General features: G+C 36.1%; 1 protein-coding gene across 4 annotated transcripts in view; it reads left to right on the top strand.

Annotated features, from left to right (window-relative positions):
- The window catches only part of Bltp1 (bridge-like lipid transfer protein family member 1), a 176,825-nt gene that overhangs the window by 38,467 nt on the left and 121,256 nt on the right, over window positions 1-17,102 (top strand). For all 4 annotated transcript variants that reach the window (XM_051185792.1, XM_051185794.1, XM_051185793.1 and 1 more), the window contains exons 16-22: window positions 2,904-3,059; window positions 3,717-3,814; window positions 5,128-5,306; window positions 5,452-5,558; window positions 6,374-6,582; window positions 9,916-10,143; window positions 10,897-11,034. In XM_051185792.1, the coding sequence (XP_051041749.1) occupies window positions 2,904-3,059; window positions 3,717-3,814; window positions 5,128-5,306; window positions 5,452-5,558; window positions 6,374-6,582; window positions 9,916-10,143; window positions 10,897-11,034 (1,115 nt within the window). The remainder of the gene's footprint in view (window positions 1-2,903; window positions 3,060-3,716; window positions 3,815-5,127; window positions 5,307-5,451; window positions 5,559-6,373; window positions 6,583-9,915; window positions 10,144-10,896; window positions 11,035-17,102) is intronic.

Below are 17,102 nucleotides of genomic sequence, written 5' to 3'. Positions count from 1 at the left end.
TATTAGGATCAACAACTGCTCTATGGAGACACAACATTTTGCTTTACTGTTTCTTACTGTTGAAATCTTTTAATGACTTTTACTAGTTTCAGATACTTAACACTTTACTTTCAGGCTTTTCATTTTTGCTTCAGTAATACTAAAAATAGAGTGGAGTTAAACTCTTCATGATGTAAACTTATTTACTTTAAAGTCGCCCTTTAAGCTGGATGCTTTTAAGTACTCAGTTATACATTTCTTTAGTTAGAACAGATTTTCTATACTTTTTTTTGTCACTCTAATTCTTATGCTTTCATTCTTTTTTAATAATGTATTTGTACCATTGAAGTTCTCATCTCTCAGGTTAACTGTCACATTTGACCATTTTATATTGATTCTTAAAGACATGGCAACATTATAGTAATGTGTAGAGTACCTTTTTAGATGTACTAATTCTTCTAAAAGGCTGCCTCTTACATATTAATAGTGGTTCAGCCTTGAGTGAATATTCTTGGTCAAGGTGTCCAAATTGGTTTTTTTTTCTGTTTTCTTCTGTTGTCAGAATTGACAGGAAATAAGCTTTCTTGGTAGTGTGAGGGGATGTCCATTGTTCAACAGCAACTTTTTTGTATTTTTTGGTGTTTCTATTAATCAATTTCTTTTATTAATTAAAATTACTTATTTTGCATCCTGATTGCAGTTTACTGTCCCACCTGTCATCCCATTCCTTTTGCCCACCTCTCCTCTGCCCCTCCCTCCCAATCCACTATTTAGAAAGAGGCAGGCTTCCCATGGGTATCGACAAAGCATGACACAATCAAGTTGCTGTAGGACTAAACATTTTTTATTAAGACTGGCCAAGGCAACCCAGTATGAGGAATAGATTCCCAAAAGCCAGCCAAAGCTTTAGGGAAAGCCCCTGCTCCCATTGTTAGGAGTCCTGCCAGTAGAACATGCTACATAACTGTCTCGTATATGTAGAGAGCTTAGGTTGGTCCCATGTGGGCCCCCCTATTTGTCATTTTAGACTATGTGAGATCCTATGAGTAGTCCAGCAGTGATTCTTCTTCTTCTTTTTTTTTTAATTTTTTCCCTTTTTCTATTTAAATTTGAAACAAGCTTGTGTACAATGATGAATTTGACACCTTTCAGAATAGAACTGTTACTCAAACATTTTGATAACTATATACAATCCATACAAATGATAGGAAAACAGAAGAAAAACTTGTTGGAGCTACTGTATCAAAGCTAGTATTATCATAAGAGAGCCTTTTCTTCTTAAGTTTAAAAGAAAATTAAGATAATAGAGAGAAACAGCCAGCCTAATGTAGAAATACAAATTTAAAAGTAGCAATTAGGGACCAGTACAGTAGTTCCGAATGTAAAGGTACTTGCTATGTAATTTTGGAAATCTGAGTTTGACCTCTGTAAAGATGAGAGGGGAAAACTGACTCCACGAACTTATCCTCATGTACAGTATATCATGCTTATGGCCTGACACCTACATCACACAGAATAGTAATAATAAATAAAAATTAATCAAACATTTTAAAAAGCAACAATTCAAGCATAATACATAAGCAAGGATGATTGTTTTTAACTTTTTTCTTTTTTTAATTTTTATTTTACATATTGATCCCAGTCTCCTCTTCCTCCCTCCCTTTCTTCTTCTTTCCCTCCCTCACTCTTTCCCTCTCTCCCACCCTCTCATGCCCCAGAACCCTCCCCTCCCACTTGCCCCCTCCCCCCACTCCACATGTAGGGTGATGTCATCCAGGAAGGGTCATCTAAATCTGTCAAGTCATTTGGAGTAGGGACTAGGACTTCTCTCCTGTCTCTGTGTTAAGGGAGTATCCCTCCATGGAGGATGTGCCCCCAAAGTCCTTTTGTGCACCAGGGATATATCCTGGTTCCACTATCTGAGGTCCCTTAGACTGCCCAGGCCTTGTAGCTGAGACCCATGTTCAGGAAGTCTGAGTCAGTCCCATGCTGGATTCCCAACTATCAGCTTGGGGGCCCATTAGCTCCTCCTTGTTCAGGTCAGCAATCTCTGTAGGTTTCTGTAACCTGGTCTTGTCCTCCCTCTCTGCATCTGGATTTCAGTTCGGCTCAGTGTTTAGCCTCGGGTGTTTGCTTCTTTTTCTATCAGCTACTAAATGAGGGCTCTATGATAAAGGGCATAATGGTAGCCTTTCCACCGTTACTCAAATTGTTAGGTGGGGTCAGTCTTGTAGGTCTCTGTTTTTAACTTTTAAGGTGACTGCATTTGTTTATTTCATTGCATTCCCAGAGTCTAGAACAGAGGCTACCATACGGCACTCGGTAGATATTTATTTCATGAACAAATATGAAAAATGTTCATCTGTATTTGAAATTAGTGGTGTCCTTTTCTTTTTTCTTCTTACTTAACTATATTTTATGTGCATTAGTGTGAAGGTGTCAAATCATCTGTAACCAGAGTTATAAACTGTCATGTGGGTGCTGGGATTTGAATCCATGTCCTCTGTAAGAGCAGTCAGTGCTCTTAACCTCTGAACCATCTCTCTAGCCACCTTTATCCCTATTTCTAAGGCATGGTCTCACTATGCACCTTGGCTGGCCTGGAACTCACAAAGATTATCTGCCTTGGCCACTTTAGTTAGGGCGACAGGGGCTCACCAACAAGCTTACCCATATTTGTTATTAATAAAGTTTATTAAAGTGAGATATTTTTCACTCATAGCAGATCTCTCATGCCTCCCAAATAACAGATAGGTAGAAATAAACACAATAAGAAGAGGATTCAAAGAAGTAAGTGTGCAAGTGTAAAGATTCTATTTTTAATTTACAAAAGAATTTAGTTTTCATTAACTAGGGGTGTGTGTGTACACATGTGTGAATGTATGCATGTGCATGTTTAGTTAATTTTTGTTTTCTGTTTTTAGATCTGATTCAAGACTGGTCTAGTGATAATGCTCCAGATATTTTTTCATTTGTTCCATACACATGGAATTTTAAAATCATGTTTCATCAATTCGAAATGATTTGGGCTGCTAATCAACATAACTGGATTGACTGTTCCACTAAACAGCAGGAAAATGGTAAGGATGTTATATGGTTGGTTAATCTACTCATTAGGATGTACCAACAAAAACAATTGTTAAAATACAACGGATTTCCTCCCTCCCTTCTTTCCTGTCTCCAGAAAACTAGGCAGTGTTCTCTTGCAGTCTGTCCTTTAAGACAAAAATGTGGTAAGTGCCTGTGGTAATCGAGCACTCAGGCCTTTTCAGAAAAAGTAAGCTTCCTTCTAGATAAAAGATAAATTTACTGCCTGCCTCCTCAGTAGGTAGGTGAGGCCAGATTATATAAGTGGTACAATGGTTTCCTATCTCCTAAAAATTTATGAGTCAGGAACCTTGAAAGCTCATCTTCACCCCAACCCACTGCTATCTGTACATGATGAATATTTCTTCAGGGCTTCTTCAGGGCTACAATTCCTATTAAAATTCTTCTAAAGGGTTATCTTATGACAACACTTTGAATCTGCTTCTTTCTCTCTCTCTCTCTCTTTCTCTCTTTTTACTTACAACTGGAGTCAATTTTCCTGTGTTATCTTCTTAGATATTTCATTATTGTTTTTAGATTTTTATGCTTTCATATAATTCATTTTATTTAGATGTACATTTAATGTAGTTTTGCTATTTAAATCTTGTTGACATTAAAGTAAAATAAATCTATACTTTTTCTTTTTGTAGTATATCTGGCAGCTTGTGGGGAAACATTGAACATTGACTTTTCTTTGCCCTTTACGGACTTTGTTCCAGCTACATGTAATACCAGATTCTCCTTAAAAGTACGTAAAATTGGATGCATTGTTTATTCCAGGCTTGATTTCCCAGAGCTTCTGTGTGCTCTTTCCCATCCCCTTGCCACCATGAGAGTGTAATATAGTAGCTTTAGTGTCAGTGTTTCTCCTCTGTCCTTAACAGCTCAAAGAAATTGGCCTGAGAAAATTACAAATTAATTTCTTAGAATTCATTTCTAATTTCTTTAATTTTTCTTGTTAGCACTCCTTCTATCTGAAACATAAAGAAATTTTATCCTTCCTTATACTTGATTTCTAGATAAACTATGAATTCAGAGATTAGCCCTAAGTACTTTTCTTCTCTCTGTAGACCAGTCTGGCCTTGAACTCACAGAGATCTATCTGCCTGCCTCTGCTTCCCATAAAGGCATGTGTCAACACAGCTTGGCCCTCACTTTAAAAGGTAGCAATTATGTACGTCTAAGCTCAAAATTTTATGATGTATCTAATATTAAGGGATGGGTAATCATTACCAATCATAATATTTGAATCATAGTAGTAAAAACATCAATAATAAAAGGAGCAGTTAACACCTATTAACTCCTTTTAAATGTACTACTGTTCCGAATGCTATATACATAGTAACTCATTTAGTTCTCAAAAAGCCTTCTTGGTGTAGTTATCTGCATTTGTGTCTTAGAAAACTGAGATGTATTTGGGCATGATGCCTGTAATTCTAGTATTCAGGACCCAGAGACAAGAAGATTACAAATTGAGGAAAATCCGAGCAATTTAGATCCATGGAAAAGGGAAGCTAGAACTAATAAATTATATAAACTTTCGAGAAGCTAGTGAGTTTCCAAGTTGGACTTTGAACTCTGACAATATAGCTTTGGGTACAGCATTCTTTTAACCACCCTATTCAATTATGTTATCTGCTGAGGAACTAGGCATTGAAATAAGCAAAGAGTAGAGGAGCCATAAGAAGAAGTTAAACCTAACCAAGAGTTAAGGAATTGTAGAAGATACTCTACCTGCTCCCATATTAGAGTTTTGCTTTTTTTAAATTGAGTATTATGGTAATATCCATAAACAACTATTGAAGATGATAGTCTTTTTGTTGTTACTTGGAAACTGTGCACTGTTTTCTATAATATCTGTTTTGTACTTTTCAATAAGGAGTTAATTTTAGACATTGTAAATCTTATTCCAGATATCTGTCTGACTTTCAGTGTGAAATGTGCTATTTCAATTTTATCATTTAATTTTCTGTTTGTTTTCAAGATTATATAAATAAACTTAAGTGTACTTAGTGTGCTAGAATATTTATGTACTTATTTTTATTATAAATTATTTTTTAGGGAGAAGATGTTGATCTTCATTTATTTCTACCAGATTGCCACCCTAGTAAATATTCATTATTTATGCTGGTAAAGAATTGTCACCCAAATAAAATGGTTCCTGAAACTGGTATTCCTGCTGAGTGTCAGAGTGGACAGAAAACAGTTAAACCAAAATGGCGCAACATTACTCAGGAAAAGTAAGGGCGTAAAAATAGTGGTCTGAGTATTTTGTGCTTCTAGGCAGAGAAATTCTTTTCAAATAGTAAGATTTATCTGCAACTAGTGTTTTAATACAACTAAAGATTAAGTGTCTGAATAGATATTTTGTTGTTTATTTGGAAGGGCTGGTTGGGTTGAATGCTGGACTGTCCCAAGTGTCATGCTTACCATCGATTATACCTGGCATCCAATTTATCCACAAAAAGCAGATGAACAGCTAAAACAGTCATGTAAGTGTTTTGAATATCATTTTTGTTTTTAAACAGCTGCTGTTTTAATTGATACTTACCGAAGATACAAAAGGTAAAGTTGACAGGTATATGTATTGTCAAATACATAAGAACTTTTATTGTTCATTTACTCTGTATCAAAAACTGAATCAAGCAGTTTTCTTATATTACCCCATTTAATCCTTATTATGTGATATAGATGATATACTAACTTTTATTTTAGAGTTAAAATATTTTATCCAAGGTCCAGCAAAGTAAAAACAGCAAAGCTGGATTACAAAGTACAGTGTGTTATATGGTATATTTATGACAATAATTGAATGAAATGTCAGTTTTTAATGCAGTTTTACAACTGTCATGCATTTCTGGATTATGAGTACAGAAAAAAAATTCAAGAGTTAAAATGATTTTATTTTTGTATTTTTCAATTTGTTATGTATCAAAGAACAGTTTTTGTAGTCATTCATATTTATAGTATTTAATAAGTGTCACACATATTTAAGTATCTATTTATGTGAAAACAACTTTAATTTGATGCCTAGATATATTCATTGCCTAATTGTGACCTGAAGTTTTATTTTATGGATTTAAAATATTATGTGTAGTAGAAGCTTTTCATAAATTCTAATTTATGCATTTTTCTACATATGTCATTGAAATTCTTTGCTTTTTTTTCTTAAATCTTACAGGTACAATACTATGATTATTTGACATAAGTATAGTGAAATTTCTTATAATTTTTTTGAAGAACTTCTAAAAAGTCATTTTATTTTTTCCTGGCATTCTAATCTTTCCACCTTGATCATGTATTTCAGTGTCAGAAATGGAAGAAACAATGCTGTCTGTATTAAGGCCGGCACAGAAAACATCAGAGAGAGTTGTTTCTTCTCCATCTATTTCACCACGCCCTCCTGTTGATCCCTCAGAGCTTCCTCCTGATAAACTTCATGTAGAAATGGAACTGTCTCCAGATTCTCAGATAACTCTCTATGGGCCTCTGTTAAATGCCTTTTTGTGTATAAAGGTATTAAGAAAAGATTTTAAACATGTGCTAAACAGTGATAATAGAAAATTAGGGCCTCAAGAAATAGCCAGTTATATAATTTAAATTGTTGTTGAGGTATTATGCATGTTACTGGACTTTTTTCCCCCAATGACCAGATTTTTTTATTAAAATTATTTTTTTGTATGTTTGCCCTCCCCAAACTCCTAGATCCTCCCTACCTCCCTACAAACCCAATTTTATATTCTTCCTTCCTATCTTCCTCCCTCTCTATATTTTTTCCTTTCTTTTTTTCTCTTTCAAAAAAAGAACAAATGAACAAAATTAGAAACAAAAAGAAGAACCAAAATAGAAGAAACACAGATGGATACTACTCTTTTGTGTATATTTATCACATTTTTATTATACGTTCAACATTTTATGGATATCTAGGCTTTTCTAATTTCTTGTTTTTATTAATAGAGTAACAATGGCCATGAATGAACAAGTGTGTCTGTAGAAGGATGTTGAGCCCTTTGGGTATATACTCGAGTACTATAGCTGGATTATGAGTTAGATCTATTCCCAGCTTCTTGAGTAGCCACCATGCTGATTGCCGTAGTGGTTATACAAATTTACACTCCCCTCAACAAAGGATGGTTGTTCCCCTGTTTCATATCCTCACCAGCATGAGCTGTCATTTGTTTTTATTGATTTTGGTTATTCTGACTGCTGCAAGATAAAATTTAAATAGTTTTAATTTGCATATCCCTGATGGCTAAGGATGTTGAACATGTTTAAAGTGTTTCTCAGCTATTTGTGTTTCATGTTGTGAGAAATTTTAGTTTTGTACCCCATTTTTTTTATATATTTTTTTATTTAATTTTATATAACAAAGTCCAATTAAATGAAAACAAACATTTATACACAATATTTGGGAATTTGGGCGTCGTTCTTTCCAAACTACTTCCTGCTGGTAAGGGGCGCTGTCTTGGGGGATTCGAAGAAGATTCAGATATCCTAGCTGTAGTCTGTAGGGCTGTTTTGTCCAGCTGTTTGGAATGTAGGAACCGCTTGTACTCTGTTTCAGGCGGTCTGGCGTGATCAAACCACATTAGTCTGGAAGGAATCCACATCTTTTCATTTTCTGTTTGTACCCCATTTTTAAATTGAGTTGTTTTCTTGATTTTTCAGATTTTCTAGTTATTTATAATGTAGATACTAAGCCTCTATCATACTTATAATTGCTAAAGACGTTTTCATATTTTATATCCTTTGATACAAGTGTCCTGATCAGAATGTCTTTTCCTATGCAAATGAGTACCCTACTTACTCTTCTATAGATAGAAAGATCACCAATAGATCAAAGAAAAGCTTACATCTAGCTCTGGCTTGGTGAACCAGTGGTTTTTCCTGGGATTACTTAACAGAAACATGGAGAACTCAAAGGTAGCTATACTAGCATGAAGTCCCACCTCTAGCATTTTTAGTTATGACAAGCTGCACCGCTCAATATTCCCCACTCCTAATCAACCTGCCACATCCTATATTCTGGAGCACCCTCCAGAATAATGTGCAGCTGGAGCAGGGTCTTAGGTGAGGGCCTTGTAACAACTCCCAATTTTGCACTGTGAATGTTGGTAGCCTCATTACTATCCACAGGCATAGCTATGAGCTGCATCCTGTTCATACACATTCAGGGTGGAGCTTTTTTGCCCAGTTAAACTTTCCTGGAAATACCCTCATAGATGACCCCAAAGGTGTATATTTCCATTGTATTTATAAATCTCATCAGGTAGAAATGAAGGTAACCCATTACAGGTGGCTTCCAAAGTTACATCTTAAGGAGCTGTAGGGAATGTCTGGGAGACCATGAGGTAGTTTCTGAGATGCCTTAGATCTGATTACAGCTGATAAGGCAAACCATAGGTGATAAGGATTATACAGGGTGTTTAGAAAAAACAAAACAAAACAAAAAACAACAACACTGTAGGAATTTTATAGTCTTATCTATGAATTGCCTATAAAATTGCAGGTTTACTTATGGGAAATGAATAAAGCAGTATATACTTAGGCATCAAGCATAGAGCATTGCTATTTTAACATTCTTATTTAAAATACCTCTGTGTCAGGGAATATTTCTACATAGGCAACCTTCATATCAAATGTTGAATGGTGATCCTGCAGTTCAGTAAGGTGGTGTTCTCAAATGATAAGAAAAACAGTTAAGGGGGACACCTGACATCCTCCTCTGGCCTCTGCATGTGCATTCCCCATATATTCATATGCTACACACATATAGTACACTTGCGTGCACATGGCATTTAATGTTGGCATTAAGATATAACAGTGCTTATCTTTTTATTTATGCTACAGTTTGTTTATATCTCCATTTTATAAGGACAGTTATCAAGGTTTTAGATAGCATCTGTATTATTTAGAGACAGACAGCACTAGAAAATAGAAGGGAAAGTACTGGTTGAATCAATAGCAGTGGGATTTTAATTTTAGTCTTCCCATTTTAAATGAGTTTAAAGAGTATCCTTTCCTAGGAACAAGTGCTGTGGGCCGGTATTTATAACCTAGTCATAAAATAAATTTGTCAGTAACCCATAGCACAAAATATTGATGTGGTTCTCATATTTAACAATATAACTAACAATGATGATATTTAACAGCTTTTTGTTCATACAGATCAAAGAGGCAAAATGAAAATATAAAGGTAGTTGGAAAAAAGAACGTTAGTCAAAACCAAATTTATTTCATGAGACAATAAGTTTTATTTGCAAATATAAGGAAATGAGAAAGATAACACTCGTGTATAAAATAAAAATCAATGAACTATGTGAAAACAAATTTTATAATTGTTGGGAAAGCATTAACAATACAAGCTAGAAGTTCTTAAGAGCTGTTGAATATTTCTAGTAAATATTCCAACTGAAATGTGTAATTATATATTTATCTAATTGGACTTACCCAAATTAATTTTCATTGAATGGATCTGCTTTGCTCAAAACATTTCTCTGGCATTGTCTCATGACTCTGAGAAGCAAAGATTGAAAACCATTGAGCCCTTCATGCTTTCAGAGGTCTTTTTGAGGATCTAAATTGTTGTAAATTGTCAAAGAGATTTACGATATTGTATGTTTTGAAGCTAAGGGAAATAAATTTTTTCATATGATGTAAGCAGACCTTTTAAGTCTGCTTTTAATTAAGTAGATGCTTTTAATTAAACACAGCAGTTTAGAGAGATGCATATTGTATAAATGTAGGGCTCATAGGCATGTCACTTATTAATGATAGCTTATTTAAAAATATTTATAGAAAATTTATTGCATTTCTTTTTGTGGCACCTTATTTTTAAAATATTTACAGGAAAACTACTTTGGAGAAGATGACATGTACATGGATTTTGAAGAGGTTATTTCAAGCCCTGTTTTGTCACTGTCAACATCTTCCAGTTCTGGGTGGACTGCTGTTGGAGTGGACAATGACAAAAAAGAAAATGAAAGTTCAGCCAAGTCGATTCATCCACTTACCTTACGTCCCTGGGATATTACAGTACTTGTTAATTTGTATAAAGTTCATGGGCGTCTTCCCGTGGTAAGTGTGCAATACAAAAATGATTGGGGAAAATTATTTGTTTAGCATAGGAAATTATATATCTGTGCTTTGGTATACCCACATAAGAAAAAACTTAAATTTAGAAGCTTCTACAGTTATCTATTTACGATTTTCTTCATTATATAATTATTTAATCATCAGAGATTTTACTTTTGTTTTTGTTTTTGTTTTTCATTTAATCTTTTCCTTCCTTGTTCTGTGTAACTAGAACATTTTGCTATAATGTTGTAGTAACTTAGTGTATATTCTAGAACTTTACAGTATATTCTTAACTTTTATCATAAGTCCACAAATCAGTTCGGAGCCTTCTGGCTGCATAGAACCCCTACCCCGACCTCACCCCTGACTCCAAAAAGGTACGGGCTTGACTTTGGAGGTTGAATTTTGTTGTAGGCTTGGCTTTAGTTTAGTTCTGCTTCACTTGAGGCTTGTCCTTGAGCCTGTAGAAGCTGACTGGGCCTGACATATTATCTTAAGAAGCCAGGGACTTCAAGCCAGGGCCGTGTAAGGAAGAGGGACTCTGGAGCACTGTATTGCAGACTGACCCCAGGTCATATATCACCATTGCATAGCAGAAGTCACTTACAGTTTTTATGATGTTAAAAAGGGGACAGAACAGTTAGTTTGACTAGTATGTACTGGTATTTCTTTTGAAGAATCAAATTCTCTTAATCATGATAAATGCTATTTTTGAAGTTTGTGTTTTGATGGTGATATTTTATTTAACTGTAGCATGGAACTACTGATGGTCCTGAATGCCCAACAGCATTCTTGGAAAGACTGTGTTTTGAAATGAAAAAAGGATTCAGGGAGACTATGCTGCAACTTGTCCTATCACCCCTGAATGTGTTTGTCAGTGATAACTATCAGGTAATGTCAAAATGACATATGGTAAAGACCTAAGAGATTTATTATTAATACTATGGGGTCAATAGTATTAGTTGCCATATGTAGTTCTTTTTAAAGTTAAGATTTTTATTTTCTCTGTAGCAGTTTTTATGGGTGTACACATAAGAGTTGTTTGAAGATTGTCTTTTTTCTTTTGTGTGATTCCATATTTAAGTGATATCAATTATGTTTTACTTCTTTTGCTTTTACAAATGAAATGGAATAGTTCATGACTTTCTCATATGTTTGTAGAAGGGAAATCAATTCTATTAACCAGTCCTATAAAACTTTAAAACATATGTGTTTATCTCCCCCCCCCCAAATTCTTTCATAGTATAATACTTTTACATAATTATAGTGCAGTCTCAGGCAATACTTTGGTATGTGCTGAAGTTTGGCATCATTTTCTCAAATGTATGTTCTTGTGAACACCATCAAATGAAAGACGGAACAGTCATCACAGATCTCATTTGCATAAAGCTTTAACTTGTCATAGAATTTGATGAAAACATTGCCTGTCTTTTCTGTGACCAGTGGATTACTACATTTGGTTTATTTCTGGGATATGTGTGTGTGGAAAGTAAAGGAAAGCCATCTCAGTTTCTTTTTAGCCTTGAAGAAATTAATAAAGGGGAGAAAAAGCTTTTATGGGTGCATTCTAAGAATCTTAGATTAATTTCTAGTTTCTGTGGATTATCAAATCATGCTTCAACTTTTAATTACCTCATTTACAAAAGATTATACCAGATACAAAAAATGATTTTGTTGAGTTTATTATGAAGGTTTACATTAACCTATGTTATTAAGGCATAGCAAGTTTATAGAGAGATGAAAGTATAAAATAGAATTTGAGAATTAGAAAAGTTATTTTCGGGGAGGAGATATGAAAGCAGTTGTAGAAGTCCTGTTGGTGTTTTATTTTCCGTATTATTTGAACTATTTCTTCCCAAAGGCAAGGTTGCTGTGTACATTCTCTTAGAATTTGCTTACTTATTTACCTTGTTCACATTCTGTTACAGTAAGAAAGTTCTTCATTTGTCTAATCTGTTCAATATGTTTCTGTGATCAGGAGCTTTACAATGTAACCCCTCACAAGGCTCACTAATGAACCACTTAAACTGCCATTACTCCTGGCAACATTACTCTTACTTCAGTGCTTACAGTAGAGGATCTGAAGTGAAATATTGCTTGCTATGTACAATTATGAAGCAACACACCGTTTTACTTTATGGTCATTTCTGAACTGTATTGGTTGCCTAAAGCTATCCTTTTTTTTTTTTTTTTTGGCATATAGAGTATTTTTAAAAAATTTCTTTTGGGTGGGGCTCCCCCCCCCCCCCGGGGGCGCGCGGGGGGGGGTTTGGGGGGGCGCCGTTTTTTTTTGGTTTTTTTTTTTTTTTTTTTTATTTGCCCCTTACATGTCGATCCCAGTTCCCTCTCCCTCCCTCCCTCCCTCCCCCCAAGCCCTCCCTCCCTCCTTCCCTCCCTTTTGCCCTCTCTACCCTCTCCCATGCACTCTAAACACCCTCCCCTCCCAACCCCCCACCACAATACAATATGTAGGGAAATGCCATCCAGTTGGGGTCATGTAGATCTGACAGGTCCTGTGAAGTAGGGACTAGGGCTTCTCTCCTATCTCTAGAATAAGGCAGTTATCCCTCCATGGGGGATATGTTTGCAAAGTCCTTTTGTGCACCAGGGATACATCCTGGCTCCACTGTCTGAGGTCTCTTAGACTGCTCAGACCTTCTGGCTGAGACCCATATTCAGGGGGGTCCGAGTCAGACCCCTGTTGGCTTCCCAGCTATCAGTCTAGTGGCCCTTAGCTCCTCCTTGTTCAGGTAAGCTGTCTCTATGTACTTCTACCGCATGGTCTTGTCCTCTCCATCTGCTTCTGGGTTCTAGTTTGACTCAGTGTTTATGTATGGGTGTTTGCTCCTGTTTTCAACAGGCATTAGTTGAGGACTCCATGGAGAGGTTAGTTGTTGATCTCACTCTCCGGGAAGGGCATTTATGATAGCCTTTCCACGGAAGCTGAGATTGTTAGTTGGGAGCAGTCTTGTAGTTCCCTCGACCTTTCTTTGTGTTCAACTTTATCTTCAAACCAATATTGGCTCCCTCTATTATGTTCTCTCTCTCTGTCTCTGTCTCTCTCTCTCTTTCCTATTTTCCATTCCTAACCAGGCTCAATCCTCCTGGTCGCACATGCCTTCCTCTCCTCCCTCTCATTTTCTCCTACTTCTCTCTCCATTAGCTGTCCTCCCCCACTATACCTGAGGTCTGGGGGACTTGTCCCTTCTCAGTTCTGTGAGGGACTTTATATGAATCTCTTAGAATACAACTTGTATCCTAGTTCCTCTGGTGATGTGAATTATAGGCTGGTGATCATTTGATCTAGGTCTAAAATCCATATATTAGAGAGTACATACTGTGTTCCTCTTTTTGTGACTGGGTTACCTCATTCAGGATGGTTTCTTCAAGTGCCATCCACTTGCCTGCGGATTTCAAGATACCATTATTTTTTTCTGCAGAGTAGTATTCCATTGTGTAGATGTGCCACATCTTCATTAACCATTCTTCAATTGAAGGGCATCTAGGTTGCTTCCAGGTTCTTGCTATTACAAATAGTGCTGCTATGAACATAGTTGAACAGATGTCTTTGTTGCATTGATGTGAATCCTTTGGGTATATGCCTAAGAGGGGGATTGCCGGGTCCTGTGGTAAACTAATTCCCATTTTCCTGAGGAACCGCCATACTGATCTCCAAAGTGGCTGTATGAGTTTGCACTCCCACCAGCAGTGGAGGAGTGTTCCACTTTCTCCACATCCTCTCCAACATAAGTCATCACTGGTGTTTCTAATTTTAGCCATTCTGGTAGGGGTAAGATGGTATCTCAAAGTTGTTTTGATTTGCATTTCCCTGATAGCTAAGGATGTGGAGCATTTTCTTAAGTGTCTTTCAGCCTTTTTGATTTCCTCCATTGAGAATTCTTTCTTCAGTTCTGTACCCCATTTTTTAATAGGGTTATTTGGTGTTTTGTTGACTAGTTTCTTGAGTTCTTTGTATATTTTGGAGATCAGCCCTTTGTCGGATATAGGATTAGTGAAAATCTTTTCCCAGTCAGTGGGCTGCCGTTTGGTCTTGTCAACTGTGTCCTTTGCCTTACAGAAGCTTCTAAGTTTGAAGAGGTCCCATTTATTAATTGTTTCTTTTAGTGTCTGTGCCCCTGGAGTTATGTTCAAGAAGCGGTCTCCTATACCAATTTGTTCAAGGGTACCTCCTACTTTCTCTTCTAAGAGGTTCAATGTGGCTGGATTGATGTTGAGGTCTTTGATCCATTTGGACTTGAGTTTTGTGCATGGCGACAGACATGGGTCTATCTGCAGTCTTCTACACACCCTCATCCAATTGTGCCAGCACCATTTGTTGAAGATGCCGTCTTTGCCCCATTGTATAATTTTAGCTGTTTTGTCGAAAATCAGGTGTTCATAGGTGCGTGGATTAATATCAGGATTTTCAATTCGATTCCATTGGTCTACCTGTCTATTTTTATGCCAATACCAGGCTGTTTTCAGAACTATAGCTCTGTAGTAGAGCTTAAAGTCAGGAATGGTGATGCCTCCTGATGTTCTCTTATTGTATAGGGTTGTTTTGGCTATCCTGGGTCTTTTGTTTTTCCATATAAAGTTGATTATTATCCTTTCAAGGTCGGTGAAGAATTGTGGTGGGATTTTAATGGGGATTGCATTGAATCTGTAGATTGCTTTTGGTAAGATTGCCATTTTTACTATGTTTATCCTACCTATCCAAGAGCATGGGAGGTCTTTCCATTTTCTGGTATCTTCTTCAATTTCTTTCTTTAGAGTCACAAAGTTCTTATTATATAGATCTTTTACTTGTTTGGTAAGCGTTACACCAAGATACTTTATGTTGCTTGTGGCTATTGTAAAGGGTGATGTTTCTCTGATTTCTTTCTCTGCCTCTTTGTCGTCTGAAAAAAATAGGGCTACTGATTTTTTTGAGTTTATCTTGTATCCTGCTAGTTTGCTGAAGGTGTTTATCAGCTGTAGGAGTTCCCTGGTAGAGTTTATTGGGTCGCTTATGTAAACTATCATATCATCTGCAAATAGAGACAGTTTGACTTCTTCCTTTCCAATTTGGATGCCCTTGATCTCCTTTTGTTGTCTTATAGCATTAGCTAGAACTTCTAGTACGATATTGAAGAGATATGGAGAGAGAGGACAGCCTTGTCTTGTTCCTGATTTTAGAGGAATTGGCTTAAGTTTCTCTCCATTCAGTTTGATGTTGGCAGTTGGTTTGCTGTATATTGCTCTTATTATGTTTAGGTATGTTCCTGTTATCCCTGACCTCTCTAATACCTTTATCATGAAAGGGTGTTGAATTTTATCGAAGGCTTTTTCTGCATCTAGGGAGATAATCATATGGTTTTTCTTTTTCCGTTTGTTTATATGGTGGATCACGTTGATAGATTTTCGTATGTTAAACCATCCCTGCAATCCAGGTATGAAGCCTACTTGATCATGGTGGATGATTTCTCTGATGTAGTTTTGAATTCGGTTTGCCATTATTTTATTGAGTATTTTTGCATCGATGTTCATCAGGGATATTGGTCTGTAGTTTTCTTTCTTAGTTGTGTCTTTGTGAGGTTTGGGTACCAAAGTTATTGTGGCCTCATAAAAAGAGATTGGCAATAAACCTTCTGTTTCTATCTTGTGGAACAGTTTGAGGAGTAGTGGTATTAGTTCTTCCTTGAATGTCTGGTAGAATTCTGCACTGAATCCATCTGGCCCTGGACTTTTTTTCGTTGGAAGGCTTTCGATGACTGCTTCTATTTCATTTCGGGTTATAGGTCTATTTAAGTTGTTTGTCTGTTCTTGATTTAATTTTGGTAAGTGATAGTTATCCAGAAACTTGTCCATTTCCTTTGAATTTTCAATTTTTGTGGAATACAGATTTTCAAAGTATGACCTGAAAATTGTCTGGATTTCCTCTGTGTCTGTTGTTATGTTCCCCATTTCGTTTCTGATTTTGTTAATTTGCATGTTCTGTCTCTGCTTTTTCGTTAATTTGGATAAAGGTTTATCAATCTTGTTGATTTTCTCAAAAAACCAACTCTTTGTTGCATTGATTTTTTGTATTGTTTTCCTGGTTTCTATTTTGTTGATTTCAGCCCTCAAGTTGATTATTTCCTGGCGTCTGCTCCTGCGGGGTGAATTCGCTTCTCTCTGTTCTAAGGTTTTCAGTTGCGCTGTTAATTCATTTATGTGACTATCCTCTGTTTTCTTCATATGGGCACTTAGTGCAATGAACTTCCCTCGTAGCACTGCTTTCAAGGTGTCCCATAAGTTCGGGTATGTTGTATCCTCATTCTCGTTGAATATTAGAAAGTCTTTAATTTCTTTCTTTATTTCTTCTTTGACCCAGGAGTGGTGCAATTGCACATTGTTAAGTTTCCATGAGTTTGCAGGTTTTCTGCTATTTGTATTGTTGTTGAATTCCAATTTTAAAGCATGGTGGTCCGATAAGATACAGGGGACTATTTCTATTCTCTTGTATCTGTTGAGGTTTGTTATGTCTCCTAGTATGTGGTCGATTTTAGAGAAGGTTCCATGTGGAGCAGAGAAGAAGGTATATTCTTTTGTCTTTGGATGGAATGTTCTATAGATGTCTGTTAGCCCCAGTTGAGACATAACTTCTGTTAATTCTTTTGTTTCTTTGTTGAGTTTCTGATTTGTGGTCCTGTCTAGTGTTGAGAGTGGTGTATTGAAGTCTCCCACTATAAGTGTGTGAGGTTTTATATGAGCTTTGAGTTTTAGTAGTGTTTCTTTTACGAATGTGGGTGGCTTTGTATTAGGGGCATAGATGTTCAGAATTGAGACTTTGTGTTGATGGGTTTTTTTTCTTATAAAGAAAAAAAAAAAATATCTGCCTTTTTTTTTGTTTTTTTTTGTTTTGATGTGTAGTTTATATTTTTTGATAAGCGAGGCCCGCTTGCTTTTTTTTTTTTTTTTTTTTTGAATTTTTTTTC

This window comes from Phodopus roborovskii, unplaced genomic scaffold, assembly GCF_943737965.1.
Source record: "Phodopus roborovskii unplaced genomic scaffold, PHOROB, whole genome shotgun sequence".
In the NCBI taxonomy this organism is placed as follows: Eukaryota; Metazoa; Chordata; class Mammalia; order Rodentia; family Cricetidae; genus Phodopus; species Phodopus roborovskii.
This window is presented reverse-complemented; position numbering and strand designations above follow the sequence as displayed.